The sequence below is a fragment of the Anopheles bellator genome, chromosome 1, assembly GCF_943735745.2.
Source record: "Anopheles bellator chromosome 1, idAnoBellAS_SP24_06.2, whole genome shotgun sequence".
In the NCBI taxonomy this organism is placed as follows: Eukaryota; Metazoa; Arthropoda; class Insecta; order Diptera; family Culicidae; genus Anopheles; species Anopheles bellator.
In genome coordinates this window covers 53522248-53539180 of record NC_071285.1, presented here as the reverse complement: position 1 = coordinate 53539180, position 16933 = coordinate 53522248, and the positions used below count along the sequence as shown (strand labels likewise).

Below are 16933 nucleotides of genomic sequence, written 5' to 3'. Positions count from 1 at the left end.
CAGCCGAAGCTCAACCTACGCATTCTTTAATATATCTAATTTATACGCCTCGGACGCCCGGCGACCATCGCTACAAAGTGTGGTTGCTAAGGCGCTACGAATTCCCAGAGATTGCGTGTTCTACACACGGCCGACAATGGCGAACGATGTTGATGATGAATTTATTGGCAATGCAGAACAATATGCGAGATGTGCGAGATTATTAAGCAAACCACGACGGCATTGCGAAAGGTCGACGTGGAGTGCAATTCTGCTGATCTTCTTGAATTGAGTATGGTATGGATCGTAAGTCCATATTAGAAAAAGGCCAAAGAGAGATCTGGATACTCATCTGGATGATTAGTTTTTGTTCCACAATAAAATAAAATATTGCTAAGTATCGAGTGGCATCGACACCTCTAACCAGCCACTGAAAAAAGACATCAGTTCAGCCTTGAAGATAATGAACCTCAGTAGGTGTGGATGTCCATCACATCGATCGCCCTAGGCAACGCATACCATGGCCCCAAGAGCGAACAATTCGAACACTTAATCATCTTGCGAAGAAACAAAAAAAAACATTAGCTACACCCAAAATTGGTTCTCATCTTGCGACCTACTTCCCGCGATCGGACTCGCGCATGCGTGGGTCTTGCGCTTGGAAACTTTTACTTTCGTCGGTCAAGCCAGGGATGGTGCAGGGATTGGCATGCGTATTTTGTTTCACCTCTGGCCACCCGTGGGGGTCTGCGCCAAGGAGACGATTGTTGCAGAAGATATTCTTGGTCCACGGGGAAAAAGGACAATTAATATGCGTTCAGCGCCCTTTTCGGGCGATTTGGTCAGTGGACTTATGAGACCCCTGACACTTGAAGGTCTCCGATGCACTGTATGATAGATGGGTGCTTTCGGAGGTGTCCGAAGCTTTCGTGTGCTCATAAAATTTATGACTTTACTAGCTTTGGTAGCACCTTTTATAGCTTCAGCTTTTGGGCTGTGATTACAAAATAATCGACCGTTCCTGTATTTGAACTGGCCAGCACACCAGAACAGCATGGAATTTATTCAAGACCATTTCTTGCTTTATTGAACATGTTTTTTTTGTATAAAGTTTGACGTAAATCTTCAAACTGAAACACATAAAACAGCTTAAAAAAGATAACACTGCTTTCGGAGCCAATAAAAAACGAGACAAACTGCAATAAAGTTCCGATTAGGCATATAAATGTTGCTGGCAATGTCCAACATTCAGATCCGGGTTCGTCTCTTCCCTTTCGATGAATTCTTTCGTTTGTGCAAGCAGCAAGATTCTTGCGTTTACTTGCTGTTCGTGACGTGCTTCCATGTTTCCCGTCGCCAAAGCCCCGTGTGTCACAATCTCTGACCATACGTGTATGGGTGTGAAGTGTTTAAAAATAAAAGTGTTGCAAATGTGCCCCGCGTTCAGCTGTTTCCCTCGACTGGGGACTGGTGGCGCCAACTGACATGGCGCGAGTGCCAGTTGGATGCAGTTGTTCCAGGCGAACACTTTGCACGTTCCTTTGTTGTTGCGGTTTATCGTCGCCCCATGATATAACTTTATCGGCGAAATGTTAAAGGTGACATGGGCGAAGATGTCTCCAAAGCAGTCTCGTAGCTCATCGCCACTGTTGTTGGAACAGCATCGACGGAAGACACCGTTGGTGGGGCACAGCTTTTACACCGCTTAACACGCGGCCAATTACCACGATGTTCAAGCGCCAAAATCAATGACCAAAAATAACTTGGCCTTCCCGAGCCGTCCGTTGCCTAAACGAAGCGAAGGTCGAACGCACGTCGGTCCATGGTGAAACGTTCGGCTGACCTTGCGCTTCATCCTATCGGTTTGGCCCCTTTCGGCACCCGTTAGTGTTTGCATGAATAAATGCATATTTTTATTTTTGTGACTCTTTCACAAGAAAAGAAAAAATTGAGGATAAAGTCCAACGGTGCACATGTCGTCGGCAGCGTGTTCGGCTGATCGGTCGCACCGGTTTTGATCGCTCGCCGAACCGGCCGAATTTATGCTTTCGTAATCCATATTTGCATTTATGATTCAACCTTGAAACAGGCAAATATGAGATTGTCTCATACAAACGTTTGTTCCCTCGCCAGCGGGACCCGTGCTTCACCAAACTGTTTGGTATATATTTTCAATGAAATTTCACGCCGGCAAGAAAATGCCATCTACCGGTCCGATAAGCTAATGATGAATGGGGCGGTTATTTTGGAAGGGTCCCGTGTCTCAGTGTTAGTCATTTTTGACTTATTTATTGTTGTCCTCAGTAGTTTGAACTTCGGTAGACAGACAGAAGATGAAGCAATCCAAAGCTAGTTTTCGATGTGCCCTGACGTGGCCCGTTTCCCTATTGGATTGGGGTTTCCATATCAAATTAGATACCAAAGACAGTATATGGACGTGTCGGCGGTCAGCCGTCTTGTTGCTCTTTAACCGAGACCGATGCGATGAGCACTGATATTACATCAATTACAGCAAGAAACAGGATGTTTTGACAATACATTGAGAGTGCATTTCACATTGCTCAATGTAATCGTAGAACCAGTTAGTCCTGTTCTGCGAGTTGAGCTTCTAACGCTGCCTGTGCACCAATTGAACGAGTGTTCCAGTGTTCCCATGATCGGGTTGCATCATCGGGACATCAGGGATGATTCACGAGTCACGGCGCAACGAAAATCGAAAGTGCCACTTCCAGCTTTCCAGTGCTAGCCCAGTGGCCGGGTGGCACTATCGAGAGATCATTCCCATCTCCAACCGGCGGGTATCCAAGCAAGCTGTGCTCATAAATAGGTTAACATTTTCAATTATCGACTAGCGCTTGCATCACCATCGAAAACGACAAAGACGGCCACGACTGGCAAAAAGGGCTGTCAGGTGGTCGTGGGCATTAGTTTGCCGCTCGCTGGACGAACAGCGAGTATTCTGGAAAAGTATACCGATCTGCCAATCGCTGGCGGGTGGTAAGTATTAATCCCATTTTTTTATGTTGCCCGGCCACGGGCGGGGATAAAGTTGAACACCAAAGTACTGCATTGGGCTGCCGTTGGCGTTGCGACACGTCCCGGGTGACAATCAATGCGATGCCGAAGCATCGGTTTCGCGACTTTTCGCGGGCGGTTTGGTAAGCTCGAAATCGAAATGAACTTTTCCGCGCATCATTAATCACCACCAACAGCGCCGTTTATGGTTATTGGCGATGGTGTGCCCCGGGCCTCGGAAGACCATTGTGAGTTGCACGGTGTCGAGGCTGCACCGGTGGTGCATTAATGGCCACAGCCACAGCCTACTAAGAATGTGTCGGGCCGGGCCGCCGGAGGATAACTGCCCGGTGAAGTGGGTCTTCCGAACGCCCACTAGAAGTCGAAGCCGAATGGTGGGCAAGTTGTGGAGCCGTTCGCACTTCAGCACACGGTGGCCATTACTGCAAAGTGCGCCCTGAGTGTTAAGGGAGCCGTGCAGAATGATTTGCTGCCCGCTGAAAGGTAAGTGATTTAAAGTGATGCGCCCCAACACTCTAATAAATGTTATTATTTTAGCCATTGAAGGTTGCTGCCTCCTGTGCGTGACGTGAACGGCAAGCTCCTGTGCTGGTGTGACGAGGTAAGACTGGCCAGTATTATCTTGTTCTTTAAGCGAACTATTCTACGAGTTTTGAACGAAACTCCGTTAGATTCGTTATGCCACCCTGCTAATGGGTAGCTTATGAGCAGATTCCTCAACACGATTTCTTTACATCAATTAGCATCGCGTTCAGTATTCATCCAAATTATCATATCGCTAGAAATATTTCGGTCACGACGGTTCGTTTCTAATTGATCATATGATCGATAACGGATCGAAATGCATCGACTCGTGAGAAAAAGGTGTTCCGCATAAGACCACAGCTTCTATTCAATCACCGTCTCAGAGCGCAATCTGTTTGCGGATTTTTAACGAACCAACGCAAGCATCCGGATATTTTTAGGATCCATTCTTAAAATAGCACCGCACGGGGTACGTGCGTTGCAAAGTTGCGTCGTTAGTGAGCGACACAAAAAAAAAGAATTTAAACAGCAAACGTGTATTTTATCCCGAAAAAACAGTCAACAACAAGCGACGCGTTGAAAACACAACGCATAAATCACCGGGCTGGCTCAAATTACCTCCAGCATCGCCCATCCATCATGGCGCCCGTTGGCGTGCGAGGCACAAAACTTGTCATTATGACATCATAGTTCTACATATCCGTCTGGTGTGTCGCAACCGTACGCAAACACACGACGGAGCGCCCATTAAATCGACCATCCTTTCGGAACCGATCGCTTACCGTGCTGGCGCAGTCGTAATCCTTTGCCCTGCGCCCGACCTTTTCTCCCGCTGGGGCTGTGGCTGTGGGGTGCGTTTAATGAGTCAAAAGTAGAAACCTACGCCGGTTCGGTTCGGTTGAAATGCTAAAATCATCTGCAAATTACCGGTGCTCCGGGGAGCCGGGAGTGATCCCACGAACCTTGGCACGAACTTTCGCCCGCTGATTGAAATGTCAGCACCACCAGGGGTCAACTGGGCCGGGCAGTACCGTGGCATTCCCGGTGTTCTGTTGTGCAATTTGTTTTTTGGGCCACGTTTGGGGCATAAAATATTCACCACCAGTGAGTAACGATTAAGTCTGGAGGCAATCGGCCCGAAAAAAAAAAATAACCGAAAGAAGACCCTTCCAAGGCGCGGGAGAAAATCGGCCTAACGAAATGCATCGCCCGATGGCCGCGTTCGATTGGGGCGCACGTTGAGGGCGTTGCGAATTGCATAACTCGGCGGTTCAGCGATCGACGGAACGGAGGGCGCCGAGGATCGACAGCGAAACGCAGCACGAAAAAGCTAATGATCCTCTTGGACTTTGGCGCCGAAGGTTGGGAAGGAGGTTTTTTTGAAGCACGCTTTCATTAGCGCCAGATGACAGTTCCCATGCCGATCATCTTGATCTTGCGTCGTTCAATCAGCCAAAGGGCACACGAGAACGGCGCGACTGAGGTCCGCAAGGTCCGCAAGGTCCGCGCCCAGAATGGAGGCAAATTGGACCGTGGACCGTGGTGAAAATGGCAATGTGAATAACTTTTTGTCCTCTCTCTCTCTCTCTGTCGCACCACAGGATGACATCTTGCGCTGACAAAGGGTCAGCAGCCGGGGGAATTTCGTGACACGGCGTTGACTCTTTTCGCAGACGTGGACACGTTTTTTTTTGTGTGTGCCTGTCCCATTATAGACGTAATATACCGGCCCGAGCGCCACGGGGGCCACGAAACGAGCGGAACTCTCACGACGTGCTTTGCGAAGCGTCCATTTTTGCGCCAACACTGGCAACAATGTAAACCTGCGGCAGCAGGAGCAGGAGCCCGTCTGTTTCCATGTCTTGTTGTGACGCAGGATTTTTTTCCAATTATTAATGCCGCCTATAAGAATGACAATATGAAAACAGGTGGGGCCTGGGACCTTCTTGAGTGGTCTGGTCACGATTGGCGACATCGACAAGTGTTGAGGGATCACCACAAAAACTCAGTCTCTCACACATCCACACACTGACACCGTTCCGCACGGAAGATGGTTAGAACGCACACGCTGCAAGGATATTGACTGGCGCGGCTGCCACCGAATTTCCGTTTCATTCGATTCGCCAAGTAACGGGCAGATTAGATTGTAAGCAAAAGTATACAAACGCTCACCATCTTGACGATCGTTCGTTCACTTGTTCGATTCAAATATGTCACTATTCACCCGCAATTCTAAAACCCTCTTCACTAGGCCTCCATTAAGGCCTGGGGCGGCCCGGTTCACTTGGTGCGTCTCAGTGTCCCCTTCACGTGTCTCTGAATCCTTCCGATCCTTAAACTAATCGTCACTCGTCGTCCCGTCCACTCGATCGAAAGCTCGCTCGCTTGCGTCGGGTCCACTCGGTCCAATGGCCGTCTCTCGACGGCAGGCCGACCGAAAAACTAACACCCGGCGAAGGTTTACACGACTGAACGACCGTCTCGGTACCGCACGGTTTATTTATATCTTGGGACTCGGATTTGGGTGGTGCAACTCACTCCATCATCGTCATCGTCTGGGTCCGGAACATCCCTCTGCCCCGCCGGCCGGCCCATCCTTCGCGGGGCGCAGATGCTCTCGCACGCGGCGAGCATTAGTATGCGCGCAAGTGCACCTTGCGATGCTGCGAGACGGTGCGTGCGGCGCTGTCGGCTTAGTAGACGTCGGTCCCACCCCTACCATCCGGGGGCCAGTTCGCCGAAGGGATGCGGCGAACGCGCCCCGAACGCGGAGTAGTGGGGACCAGACAATGGCTGGTTGCTGGAGAGCCTCCTAGTATACGCGAGAGCCGAGAGCGAAAGTGATCAACGAGAGCGAGAGCGGCAACCTCTAATGGTGTGAACCTCCCAAGCCCTCCCCCCACTTCTCCACCCACCGGATGAGTACGGGATGTCCAGGTCTTGTCGGTCCCTCCCGTTGGTGTTGATTATGCTGCTGGTGCTGGAGAAAAAGGTCACCGGCGGCTACCGGCGGCATCAACGTCAGCGGAGTGTGTCGTGCATCATCTCATCTCCGGCTCAGCTACTCAGCGCTCATCTTCGGAATTGTCGGACGGACGGGCTCAGTACTTGCGGGAGCCTTCGAGGGTCAAGTAGCGATGCGTCGCGGAGAACAGTCGCAGGTCCGATCGCCTCGATCGCGAAGGCCCGGGTACCTGATAGCATCGCCGTCTGTGCACTTGACAATCTTGCACCCAGCCCAAGGGGTCGTTCGAATGTGTCTCCAGTGTCCGGCCAGCTAATTGCAAACCAGGACCACCCGGGGACACCGCACGGAGACGGAGCGCCATATTTTACGTACGATTACGGCACAAGCCGGTGGTGGCATTTGGTTTGACTTCGACCAAATAATCGATTGCCGTTTGCCTAATTTATTGACCGATCCGATCCGATCCGTGAAGGTTGCGGCAGCGGTGGCGGGCGGCGGCCACGCCCGCCTTGAACCTCCTGGCAACGGCGGATGATGCGCGCTAGATAGAGATGAATTTTAAGTGGCCGGCAGTCGGTTGACTGTAATCGGCTTATCGCAAAAGGCTGCCAATCAGCTCGGGTGTCACAGTTTCAAACTGGACGTGCCGCAAAATTCGGGGATGCAAACTTTCGTTGCTGTTGCTGTTTGGGGACCTAGGCCTAGACAATCTGTGTCCGATTAGCACCTTTTATTGGGGTTGCACTTTCGAACACAATGAGCACCGGGCGAATGATTTGATGCGATTAGTCGCTTAATTTTGCACTTTATTGATTGAGCTAATTTTACACTAAGTAGAGGGGTCCTTGACATTGCAACCCCGTAATAAGGGACATAGATCAAACGGTTGAGAAAGGGTCGTTGGAAAACATGTCATCCTTGTGCTATGTTTGGTACACATGTTGCAACATTTTCTCACAATACTCGGCCCACAACAACCACGATATGGAAATCCGATCGATAGATCTTTCTGAGCGGTGCCGAATTAGGCTCGAACTGTAGCTGCTCTTGTTTTGCTTCGTGTGGGTGTCGGTGCCATCGGCACCCCATTGCGACAGATCGGAATCTCTGATGAAAGTGGACGAAACAAATTAAGACAAGCGCGACGCCACCACTTTTGGGTAAAATCCGTGCGAAATGGTTTGAAGATTTTGGCGAGAGTTTTGCAACGACCGCGTTATTCGCGTGTCGTTTGTCCTCCAAAATTATCGATCAGAACGAGCGATATGTTGATTTTGGTGCAATAAACCGAAACGGAACACAGAAAAAAAAATCGATGCCTTAACACGATGAAGCCGCATCAGAAGCTTGCCGCCGGTCCGCCGGGTTTCGACCGATCAGCTCCAAGTGATGCACGATTATGTACGGCCGTAGCTGACTTCGGCATCAGGCATTAGTCACGTTAATATCGTGTTCGATGGCTTTCGATTGCGATTCGAATGGGAGAGTTGGATGGATCAGGTTACTTGTTGGCCGACGAGTGGCCCAGGTGTTTTGAACTCAAAACGGGAGATTCAGAATGGTTCTTAATGTGCCCATGGGGAGGACAGCAAGGTTTGATGTGGATTACCTGAAAACTCAGTCGTATTTTGAGAATGGAAGAATGAAAATTCACAACCATCATGGCCTCGGCAAGGGGCCTCCGTTTAAAACGGTTTCTGTGATCGGGATGTGATGGTGAAATTCACCTCATCTCGCCGCAACCTATCAGCAATGCAAATGAAATGCGACCGCATCTCTTCAGCATCGCGACGGGCGGCGGACTTGACCACAGGAGGCTTGATTTTTTGCGCCGCTGCATTAATGCACCACGTTACGGCCGCTTACCAAGATTTCTGGCGCAAGGTCAACGCAGCGATGGGGTTTCGGATTTGTTTATGCTCAGGTTTTTTTGGTAACATCGAAACATTTCTCTCTCTTTCTCTTTTTTGGGACATTTGGCTACCAATTTTGATTTTCTTATCTTCACTTTCGCGCGCTCTTTCAAGGTCTACGATGTGGTGCAAGCTCGCGTGACCACAACCTTTCCCGTGGCACGTGGCGGATCGGGCAGATGGGGCGATGACATCCCATCCCAGTGACGTCCCAGTGGTCGGAAGGCTTTCCAATCAAGGTCTCCGATGTCAATCAGTGGGGGCTCACGCAAGGATCGCTGTGAGCGGATAAGTGGAGCTCTGGCACAGGGCACAGCTAACGGCTAGGTCGTCCGTTGGCAGCCTCTGCGCGTGATGGACGATGAGTCCGATTAACATGTGTTGATGTGGCGGAAAGTGTCTTCCTAGGTAGGGCCTCTCAGTAGCAGACCAGCCAATCGAGTCCAGGAGATGTGCCACGATTCAATCCTGTTAATCATATGATCGCATACAACCAGGATCAATCCATAGACAGACGGTTTGCATTCATTGTGAGTTTCAACTGCAAGCTTTCCAACCGGTATTGTGTTTAGATATTTGTCCTTTTGTTGCGAAACAGTTATGTGATTTGTTTGTGTGGTGTTTTGCATAATTTGCAGTTTGCATCATTTTGCTCCATGAGCCACACTGAGCTATCTGGCAGTTAGTTTTGGCCGACGATGTTCGGTTACTCAATTTTTCGCCTCTTTCGACTTTTACCCTGCCCAAGATTAATGGCCCCATCGGTAAATGTCTTTATATCATCAAACGGTTGTTTGGTGTTATTGATGTCGTGAGAGATAAAAAGGCAACAACAAACACGGATCAAATGCACAAGAATAGAGAGATTAAAAACTAGGTGCTCAAACACTTTGTGCATATGTTCGTGATGTGTTCTGCTTCCGCCGAAGAACAAAGTGGGTTGTTGGCAAAACAAATGCGTGCAGAGATGCAGGATTTCGCACAGTGCCAAGAAGTACTGCTAATGCAAGCACCAAACCTGTCCGTCGACAGAAGAAAACCCGTCTCCGTTTTCACTTTCGGCCTACCGTGCGACCAAATCTCTACACTACGGACATCCTTTCTCTGTGATGTTTGGCAGCTGACTGGCTCTGTTTAAATACCCCCCCGGCTGATATTTACTATTGGTTGTGGCACAAAAAACCCGTCACTTGGGTTGCCTCCTGGTATGGGTTGGCGTGGGAAAGAGAAACAAAACAAGTTAGCAGAACGAGAAACGATTTTGATATCAATCTCGTGGTGGATCGTGAAAAAAGCAGCATTTGATCTGCAGCAATTGTGCAACTAAAGAAAGTAACACCATTGAAAAAGGAAATAAAAGAACAGACCCATTCTGAAGGGGTCCGGCTGGGATCATATCTTTAGTTTAGATAAACGGTATTTATTTCGCCACCAACAAGCGATTCCAATACCGATTCGAATGAATGCCAAAGGTCGGCCAGGCATGCCAGCCGGGAAAGCCCAATGTTCAGACTAGCCACGCTAGACTAAATTTATTTTCAGCCCTACTTGGTGCCTATCTTCGGCAGGTCAAAGATAGAGTCCGTTTATTTGGGATCGCCAAGCACGCTTCCAGGAACAGTGAATCCGGTTCTAATCGACTGCTAATCGACAAAGGCGGAAGACATTTTTGGCGCGTTGATACGAAAACGAACGTTCATCAACATGCCGACAAGTTCTTAATCTAAATTCAGGTCGACTTGCGAAGACTGTAAAACGGGGCCGGAACTCCACTGTCAAATATTTCTAGAATATGCAAAATGATCGAACTTTTGTGCGCTTCCTTTAGAGAATGGACGTGTTTTTTGGCCGATCGCAGGTTTGCGGCGGGGGCCAAATATCAGAAGGTCAGCCAGCCTAACCTCTTCCTAATTTCGTTAGAACGCCGAACTCATTCAACAGGTTTGGCAAGCTGCGCATGCTGAGGAGCTGCTCTGCTTTGCGTGGGCTTCAGATTGAAATAGGTCCTGACTTGGTCCTCGAGTAGCAGAAGGATCCGCTTAGATTTTAAATCGGCTGCGGGAGTTGAAACTATCCAACATGCTTGGTGACTTACACGTTCGCATTTCACTTTGGCAATTCCTAACGATTCCTCAGGCACTGCTTTCTAGATAGACCGTCGTTCGGCCGTCGCTGGGTATCCTTGACTTTTGGCAAAATCTTCAAAATCAGCCCGCCATTTGGATGAATGTGAATTTCGAAAACATCAATCCCCCCGATGCCATCGTTTACTGAATTCGTCAACCTACAGACGCCAGCGTTCGGAGCGTTCCAGCAAGTTCGTGAACTATCCACCTTAAAGTCTGCCCAGTGTTATCTTCAAACCAATTCAAAAAACAGCGTGCGAACGGAAAGGTTAGCATCATTTCTCTAGCCGAGCCACTTCCTACAGCAGAACCAGTTCGATGCATAATGTCCAAAAAGTCATCCATCGGCGAATTTTATCAACTACCACCTCGGAGAACCAGAACCAGTTTCACTTTCCGTTGCGGTCATCTGCGCGAAACATCTGCGTTTCTTTCTCGCTCTCTCTCTCTCTCTCTATCTCTCGTCATTCTCTCTCACTCTTTCTCTAAGGTTTTCCTTCAGCTTTGGACCGCTCGCTTGGTAGGAGGTTGATACTCTGACCGTGCGGCCGTTGCAACCGACCGGTCAGTGGTGGTGCCAAATTTCTTTGCCAGCCAACAGCCGGTCTTCCTGCCGAAGGTCAACCGTGTGTTGCGGCGATAGAGTGGACGATCCTCAACTGTGTCGGGTTAGGCATGCGATGGAAAAAGAGCGGCACTAGCTAACCCCAGGCCAAGATGTGAGACGAAACTCGCAAAAAAAGGAGACTACCAGCCTCCATATTCAAATTAGCGGTGATCCGAGCAGAAAGTGTTTGGGCAAGAATTCGGTCCACTATCGGCGCGATATTCGGACGCATCTTCGGTCAGTAAAACAGGTCCCCAGGCAATGGGCCGAATGCGGGCGCGTATAAATATGTCCACACTCCGAATACTCTGAACTCAGTCTTAGTTATACAGTGCCTCAAGGAGCAGCTTAGTTTGTTTATGGTTTGTCGCTTTCCCTAAGGACACCTGGCAGTGGGAGCCAACAAGGATTTAGCAGTACCTGGCGATCGTGTTCGGATGAGGATGGAAAGCAAGGTACGCAGTTACCCACGCTTCCAGCTGAGAATCGAAGCGCTCAAAACAATTGTGTCCTCTGTTCCACCCTAATCGCTCTGCAGATTGTTTTCCTGTTCTTCCTCGGAGCACTGGTCGGTGCGACCTGGGGGCAACCAGGTCCCGACGAAACCTTTCTGATTACGTCCGTAAACAAGGAGAGCTTGCTGAAAACATTGCTACAACAAGAAGCAACGTCGACAAACTTTGGCCATCAAGGATCAACACGCAGCGATGCCGATGGTTACCACTACGATCGGCCAAAGGATCCACTGTGCCTCGCAGGCCATGGGCCGCACTGCCAGCAAACGCAACCCGACCACGGATATCTGCCACCGTGTGGTAACGGGGGTCACGGGCCCCAATGCGGACATGTGACAATCCCCGCACTACCGGAAGTGCCGCACCCACCGGCATTTGTGCACCCTATACATCCTGTAGGCAACCCTGTCGTCCAGGTTCAAACGTTCGTCTTCGGGGCCTGCACGAACGGTGGCGCAGGACCTTACTGCTGTACGAATGGAGCGAATCGTCCTGACTGTACCTTCCCGGCGCCTCCAGTAATTCATGCTCCACCACAACCACCACCGACGCGACCACCTCCGCCGCCGCCAACTACTACTCGTCCTAGACCGCCGCCAACTACTACTCGTCCCAAGCCTCCACCAACTACTACTCGTCCTAGACCGCCGCCAACAACTACCAGGCCACGTCCACCGCCAACTACTACTCGTCCTAAGCCTCCACCAACTACTACTCGTCCTAGACCACCACCAACAACTACTCGTCCTAAGCCTCCACCAACTACTACTCGTCCTAGACCACCACCAACAACTACTCGTCCTAAGCCTCCACCAACTACTACTCGTCCTAGACCACCACCAACAACTACTCGTCCTAAGCCTCCACCAACTACTACTCGTCCTAGACCGCCACCAACTACTACTCGTCCTAAGCCTCCACCAACTACTACTCGTCCAAGACCACCGCCAACTACTACTCGTCCCAAGCCTCCACCAACTACTACTCGTCCTAGACCACCACCAACAACTACTCGTCCTAGACCACCACCAACAACTACTCGTCCTAGACCACCACCAACAACTACTCGTCCTAAGCCTCCACCAACTACTACTCGTCCTAGACCACCACCAACAACTACTCGTCCTAAGCCTCCACCAACTACTACTCGTCCAAGACCACCGCCAACTACTACTCGTCCTAGACCGCCGCCAACAACTACCAGGCCACGTCCACCGCCAACTACTACTCGTCCTAGACCTCCGCCAACTACTACCAGGCCACGTCCACCGCCAACCCATCCAGCAGGACCAACGCAGCTCGTATACCTTGGCTGCCCAGAAGGCGGTATTGGCCCACATTGCTGTACAAACGGAGGCAATGGGCCTGGTTGCACCATAAACAACGGACCTCAGTACGTGATCGAGGTTCAACCAGCGATCGAGGTCAGTCCGCCGACCCAAATCACCTACATCGGTGAACCGGAGTGCCCGAATGGAGGAATTCCGCCCTACTGCGACCAGGGTCAGCAAGTATTAGGGCAGATAATCGGGCAGCAGACCGGGCAGCAGTTCGGACAGCAGTTCGGTTATGATGGCTATGGTCAGCAACAAACCCAGAGGCCGATCAACACGCCCAGCTACGGTGGATACCGGCCGCAGTCGGCGGTGAGCATACTGCCGAGCAGCACCGCAGGGCCCTTCTCTCGCTTCCAGGGCGATGACGGATTTGGTCAATCGTCCGCGAATGCCCAGTCAGCCCAACCTGCGCGCCCAGCACCGACACCGCAACCGCAACGGCAGCAGACCGTGGCACCACGTCCTGCGCCAACACGCCAAACCGCAGCGCCTAAGCCGCAACCGACGCGTGCGCAGGCTACTGCTGCTCCGTCCCGCGCAACACCCGCTGCCAGACCCCAGTCGCCTGCCCCGCAGCGGCAGTCAGCCGGTGCCGGTGGTTCCCAGAAGTCGCCAGGCTTCGGACAGGGCGCTCAAGGTGGCAACTTCCAGCGGCCACAGCGGCCGGACGAGCACGGATTCTACTACAAAGATGGCGAAAAGGCGGTAATATTCTAGAGTAACCGAGACGTCCCTCTTACGCTGTAAGATCGGTATGTAAATAAACGAATGGTGGTTCCACTGTGCGTGCGCACAGTCGGACAATGATACTCCGAACTCCGTTCCGCCATTTTACTCGGTCGTCGCGCCAATGGAGGGCTCGCTGGGGGAAGCAATGACAAACTGACTGCCAAAAAGTTCTAGCTCTCTTTGATGATGATGAAGGTAATAAAACCGATCTCAAACCATGCCTCGTAAAGCTTCTAGTTTCCTGCTTATGGCTGCAATTTGACGGCAGCACGATCATCAGTCGGATAAGCAATAGACATTAAACAACTCGTTTGTCGGTAGGCCTGTTCCGGTCTGTGGCAGGACCGTATGTTTGTCAGGAGCTGCTACATAAATTATACTGACCAACGACCCGTTTCGCCATAAATCTAGAAACGACTTTAATCCTAGAGTTCGTGCCCGTGGTCGCCAATTGTGTTGCAACAATACACTGGGATCGCTTCGGGATGGTCTACAGAGCACGGAAAGGTCATTTCTGGCCCTGTAGCTGCGGGTTGAATAATTGCGCCCTGATCAGGTGTCAGGTCGCTAATTTGTTGCCAGTTAGCATGCACCGAGCGAAGACGGTCGAGGAAGGAGGATTGCATTAGAAATGCACAGATAGAGTACCATCTTCCAATCTGAGGTAGATCAATTCCGTGGCACTGTGACGAATCGGGCGAAGGACACGAATGTTCAACTCAGCGTGTTCGCAGTGTTTGTGGTAAGCCGGATTTGTATGCTGCATGAAAAGACTCCATATTTCACGGCATCGGCTATTTAAGTTTCGAATTGGGGTAAAGACGCTACAAATGACCTTAAATGATTGAGGGACACCAATGGCTTTATGCTCTTGTGTACATTGCCATCCAGCATTCACCATATTTGTGTGGCCTTGATTAGCTCTGCACAAGGATTCAACTCTGCAAGCCGGAAGCTCCCGTGGCACACGCGATCGCGATCGGGTCGAGGACACTTCTGACAAGTCTGTGCGAATTGGATCTGTGCCAATACAATCTCGTTGCATAACCTTTCATGCATCCCCTCGGGTGTTGGCTTATATAGTAACACATCCGGGCACGGCCATTAATCGATAATTATTAGCACTGTCCATCAACCAATGGCACGCTAGCGTGCTAGCTAGCCGCAAGTAGCCAGATTGGCGTGCAGATCACTACCTACGGGTCTGGAGGTCAACGATGGCCTGCGAATGGCAACGAAAGTACTGAACGATCAAGTAGCTCACACGCCAGTACTCACGATCAGACACGACGATTTGTTTTTATTAAATCAAGATTGCGAGTAGCAGAAAGGCACAAAACGCCACCTTAACCGCGTCACGGTCCCAACGGCAAATTAAGTCTTTGTGTTTGGGCGCCCAAACTATGTGTGTGAATTTGCCAACATTCGCCAAAAGTCGCGTGTGGCCAGAAGCGACCGTGAAGGTCGCCACGATCCCGCCACTATGCTCGGCCCCACGGGTACGCCTCCACAAGGGATGAGAGTGTTGACCAGCCCAAAATTGTCCAACCTGTAAGGCACCCATTATTGGCCGGCCTATCGGTCCCATCGCACTTAGCCCAAGCAGATCTTTATCCGGACCTTCAGCGACGATGTCCGTAGGCTGGGCTGCGTAGAGAAAAAAAGAGAGAGAGAGAGAGAGAAAGAGAGGGTGAGCAATAACCACAAAAACATGAAGCGATAAAAAAGCGGCCACCGACATCCTCGAGCCGGCCGAGAGTTTCATGTTCACTGATCAGCGAAAAAGACATCTCATTAGCGTCGAACGTGGCTTCGGAACTTCGATGCAAATTTACAGGCAGACTGCTGGGAAGTTTTCTGTGGCCGTTAAGTTCCTAGTACTCGTACCGCTCGCAGCACAGTTCTTTGTGGGGAAAACCGCGAACAGCAACGAAGCTGCTAATGGCATAATGAGAAGTGCAAACAGTTTTGTTAAGATTGACAGCAACAAAAGTGCTCCATCCCCTATTATAGGCTCAAATCTTTTGGAATAATAGGTTAGGTTATTTTCTTTCTAAGACTACTAAGGTTACTGGGGTTTTCAGGAGCTAAAGATCTCTATTTTGTGTTGCTCAACCCTGCTTAGAAATAGGGTCACAGTAGGCCCTTCAGGTGCATTCATCGATTGTAGCTTACGCGGTTCAACGAAATTACTACAAAAAAGAGCGCTCAGAAGGTCAACCTATCAACCGAACACGGCACGGTTCAGTCCTTCGTATCGATCCGTCCCAGTTTCGTTAATGGATTCCGATGAAATTAAGCAACATTTTACCGGCGTTTTTCGAGCAGTACCTACCGGACCATCTCGAACAATGTTATCACCAGCGGGGTAACGCAACATACACTTTGCTGCGCTGCTGCGTTTTTAGCTTTGGCTTCCGATTAGCGCAAAGCCGACGGCCATTACCGCGCGTTGATGATGACCACGTGTCCACCGACGACACGGAAAACCGTGCCGCGTGTGAGCTAACCTTCTTATCGTCCGTTTCTCACGCTTTACAACCGAAAGAAAAAAAACGCCGACATCTTGCGTCGATGTTGAAGAACCGCCACCGGTACTTAATGAGTGCACGGGTGCGTAGGTTTAATGGGCTCCACTTTATGAAACCCCGAAACGACGATCATAAGCAGAGGACTAAAAGCTGAAGAAAAAAAACCCAAAAGCCTGTGGTGCCTGTTCCCTAAAACAAAACCTTTGGCGCCCTTCGCTGGTGACCTTCAGCAGCAGGTGAGCCGGAGGTTAACGTTGTTCACGCTTCATTTTGACCGTCCGGTCAGCCGGGTGAACATTGCTCGAGTCCGACAGCATCAAACTAGCCGCCGAAAATCGAGATACCGATCGCCAAGTGCTGCGTTTATGCTCGCACCGGATTTTTAAGCCATAGCGCCGGAATACGGAATGGCCCTTTGGCGCGTGGCCTCTTTGCAATTGCCGATTTATGTGGCACGCGGGCTGGTCCTCGTAATTTCGCCACGAAAGCCGGGTGCGATCATCCCATTTGAATGGCGCTTGCCGTTGCCTTCCCGTCCGGACGGTCCGAGCATAATTATTGCAGCATTAAGACCGGCAGCAAGAAGCGCACCAGAAGACGCATGGGTTGGCCGGCGCATATGAAGTGTGAAACCGGGTGCCATTGTTTGTAAATGCCCTGGCTTTGA

At 50.5% G+C, this 16933-nt stretch overlaps 2 protein-coding genes across 2 annotated transcripts in view; one reads left to right on the top strand and one right to left on the bottom strand.

The window, feature by feature from the left end:
* The window catches only part of LOC131215866 (basic proline-rich protein-like), an 11092-nt gene extending 2293 nt beyond the window's left edge, over positions 1–8799 (bottom strand). Inside the window, exon 1 of the mRNA XM_058210263.1 lies at positions 8690–8799. Within this exon, the coding sequence (XP_058066246.1) occupies positions 8690–8799 (110 nt within the window). The remainder of the gene's footprint in view (positions 1–8689) is intronic.
* A 2798-nt stretch (positions 8800–11597) lies between these two features.
* Positions 11598–13723, top strand: LOC131215865 (mucin-2-like). The gene is made up of 2 exons (XM_058210262.1): positions 11598–11609; positions 11693–13723. The coding sequence occupies exons 1-2, from the start codon at positions 11598–11600 to the stop codon at positions 13721–13723; spliced, it is 2043 nt and encodes a 680-aa protein (XP_058066245.1).
* Positions 13724–16933: the final 3210 nt, after the last annotated feature.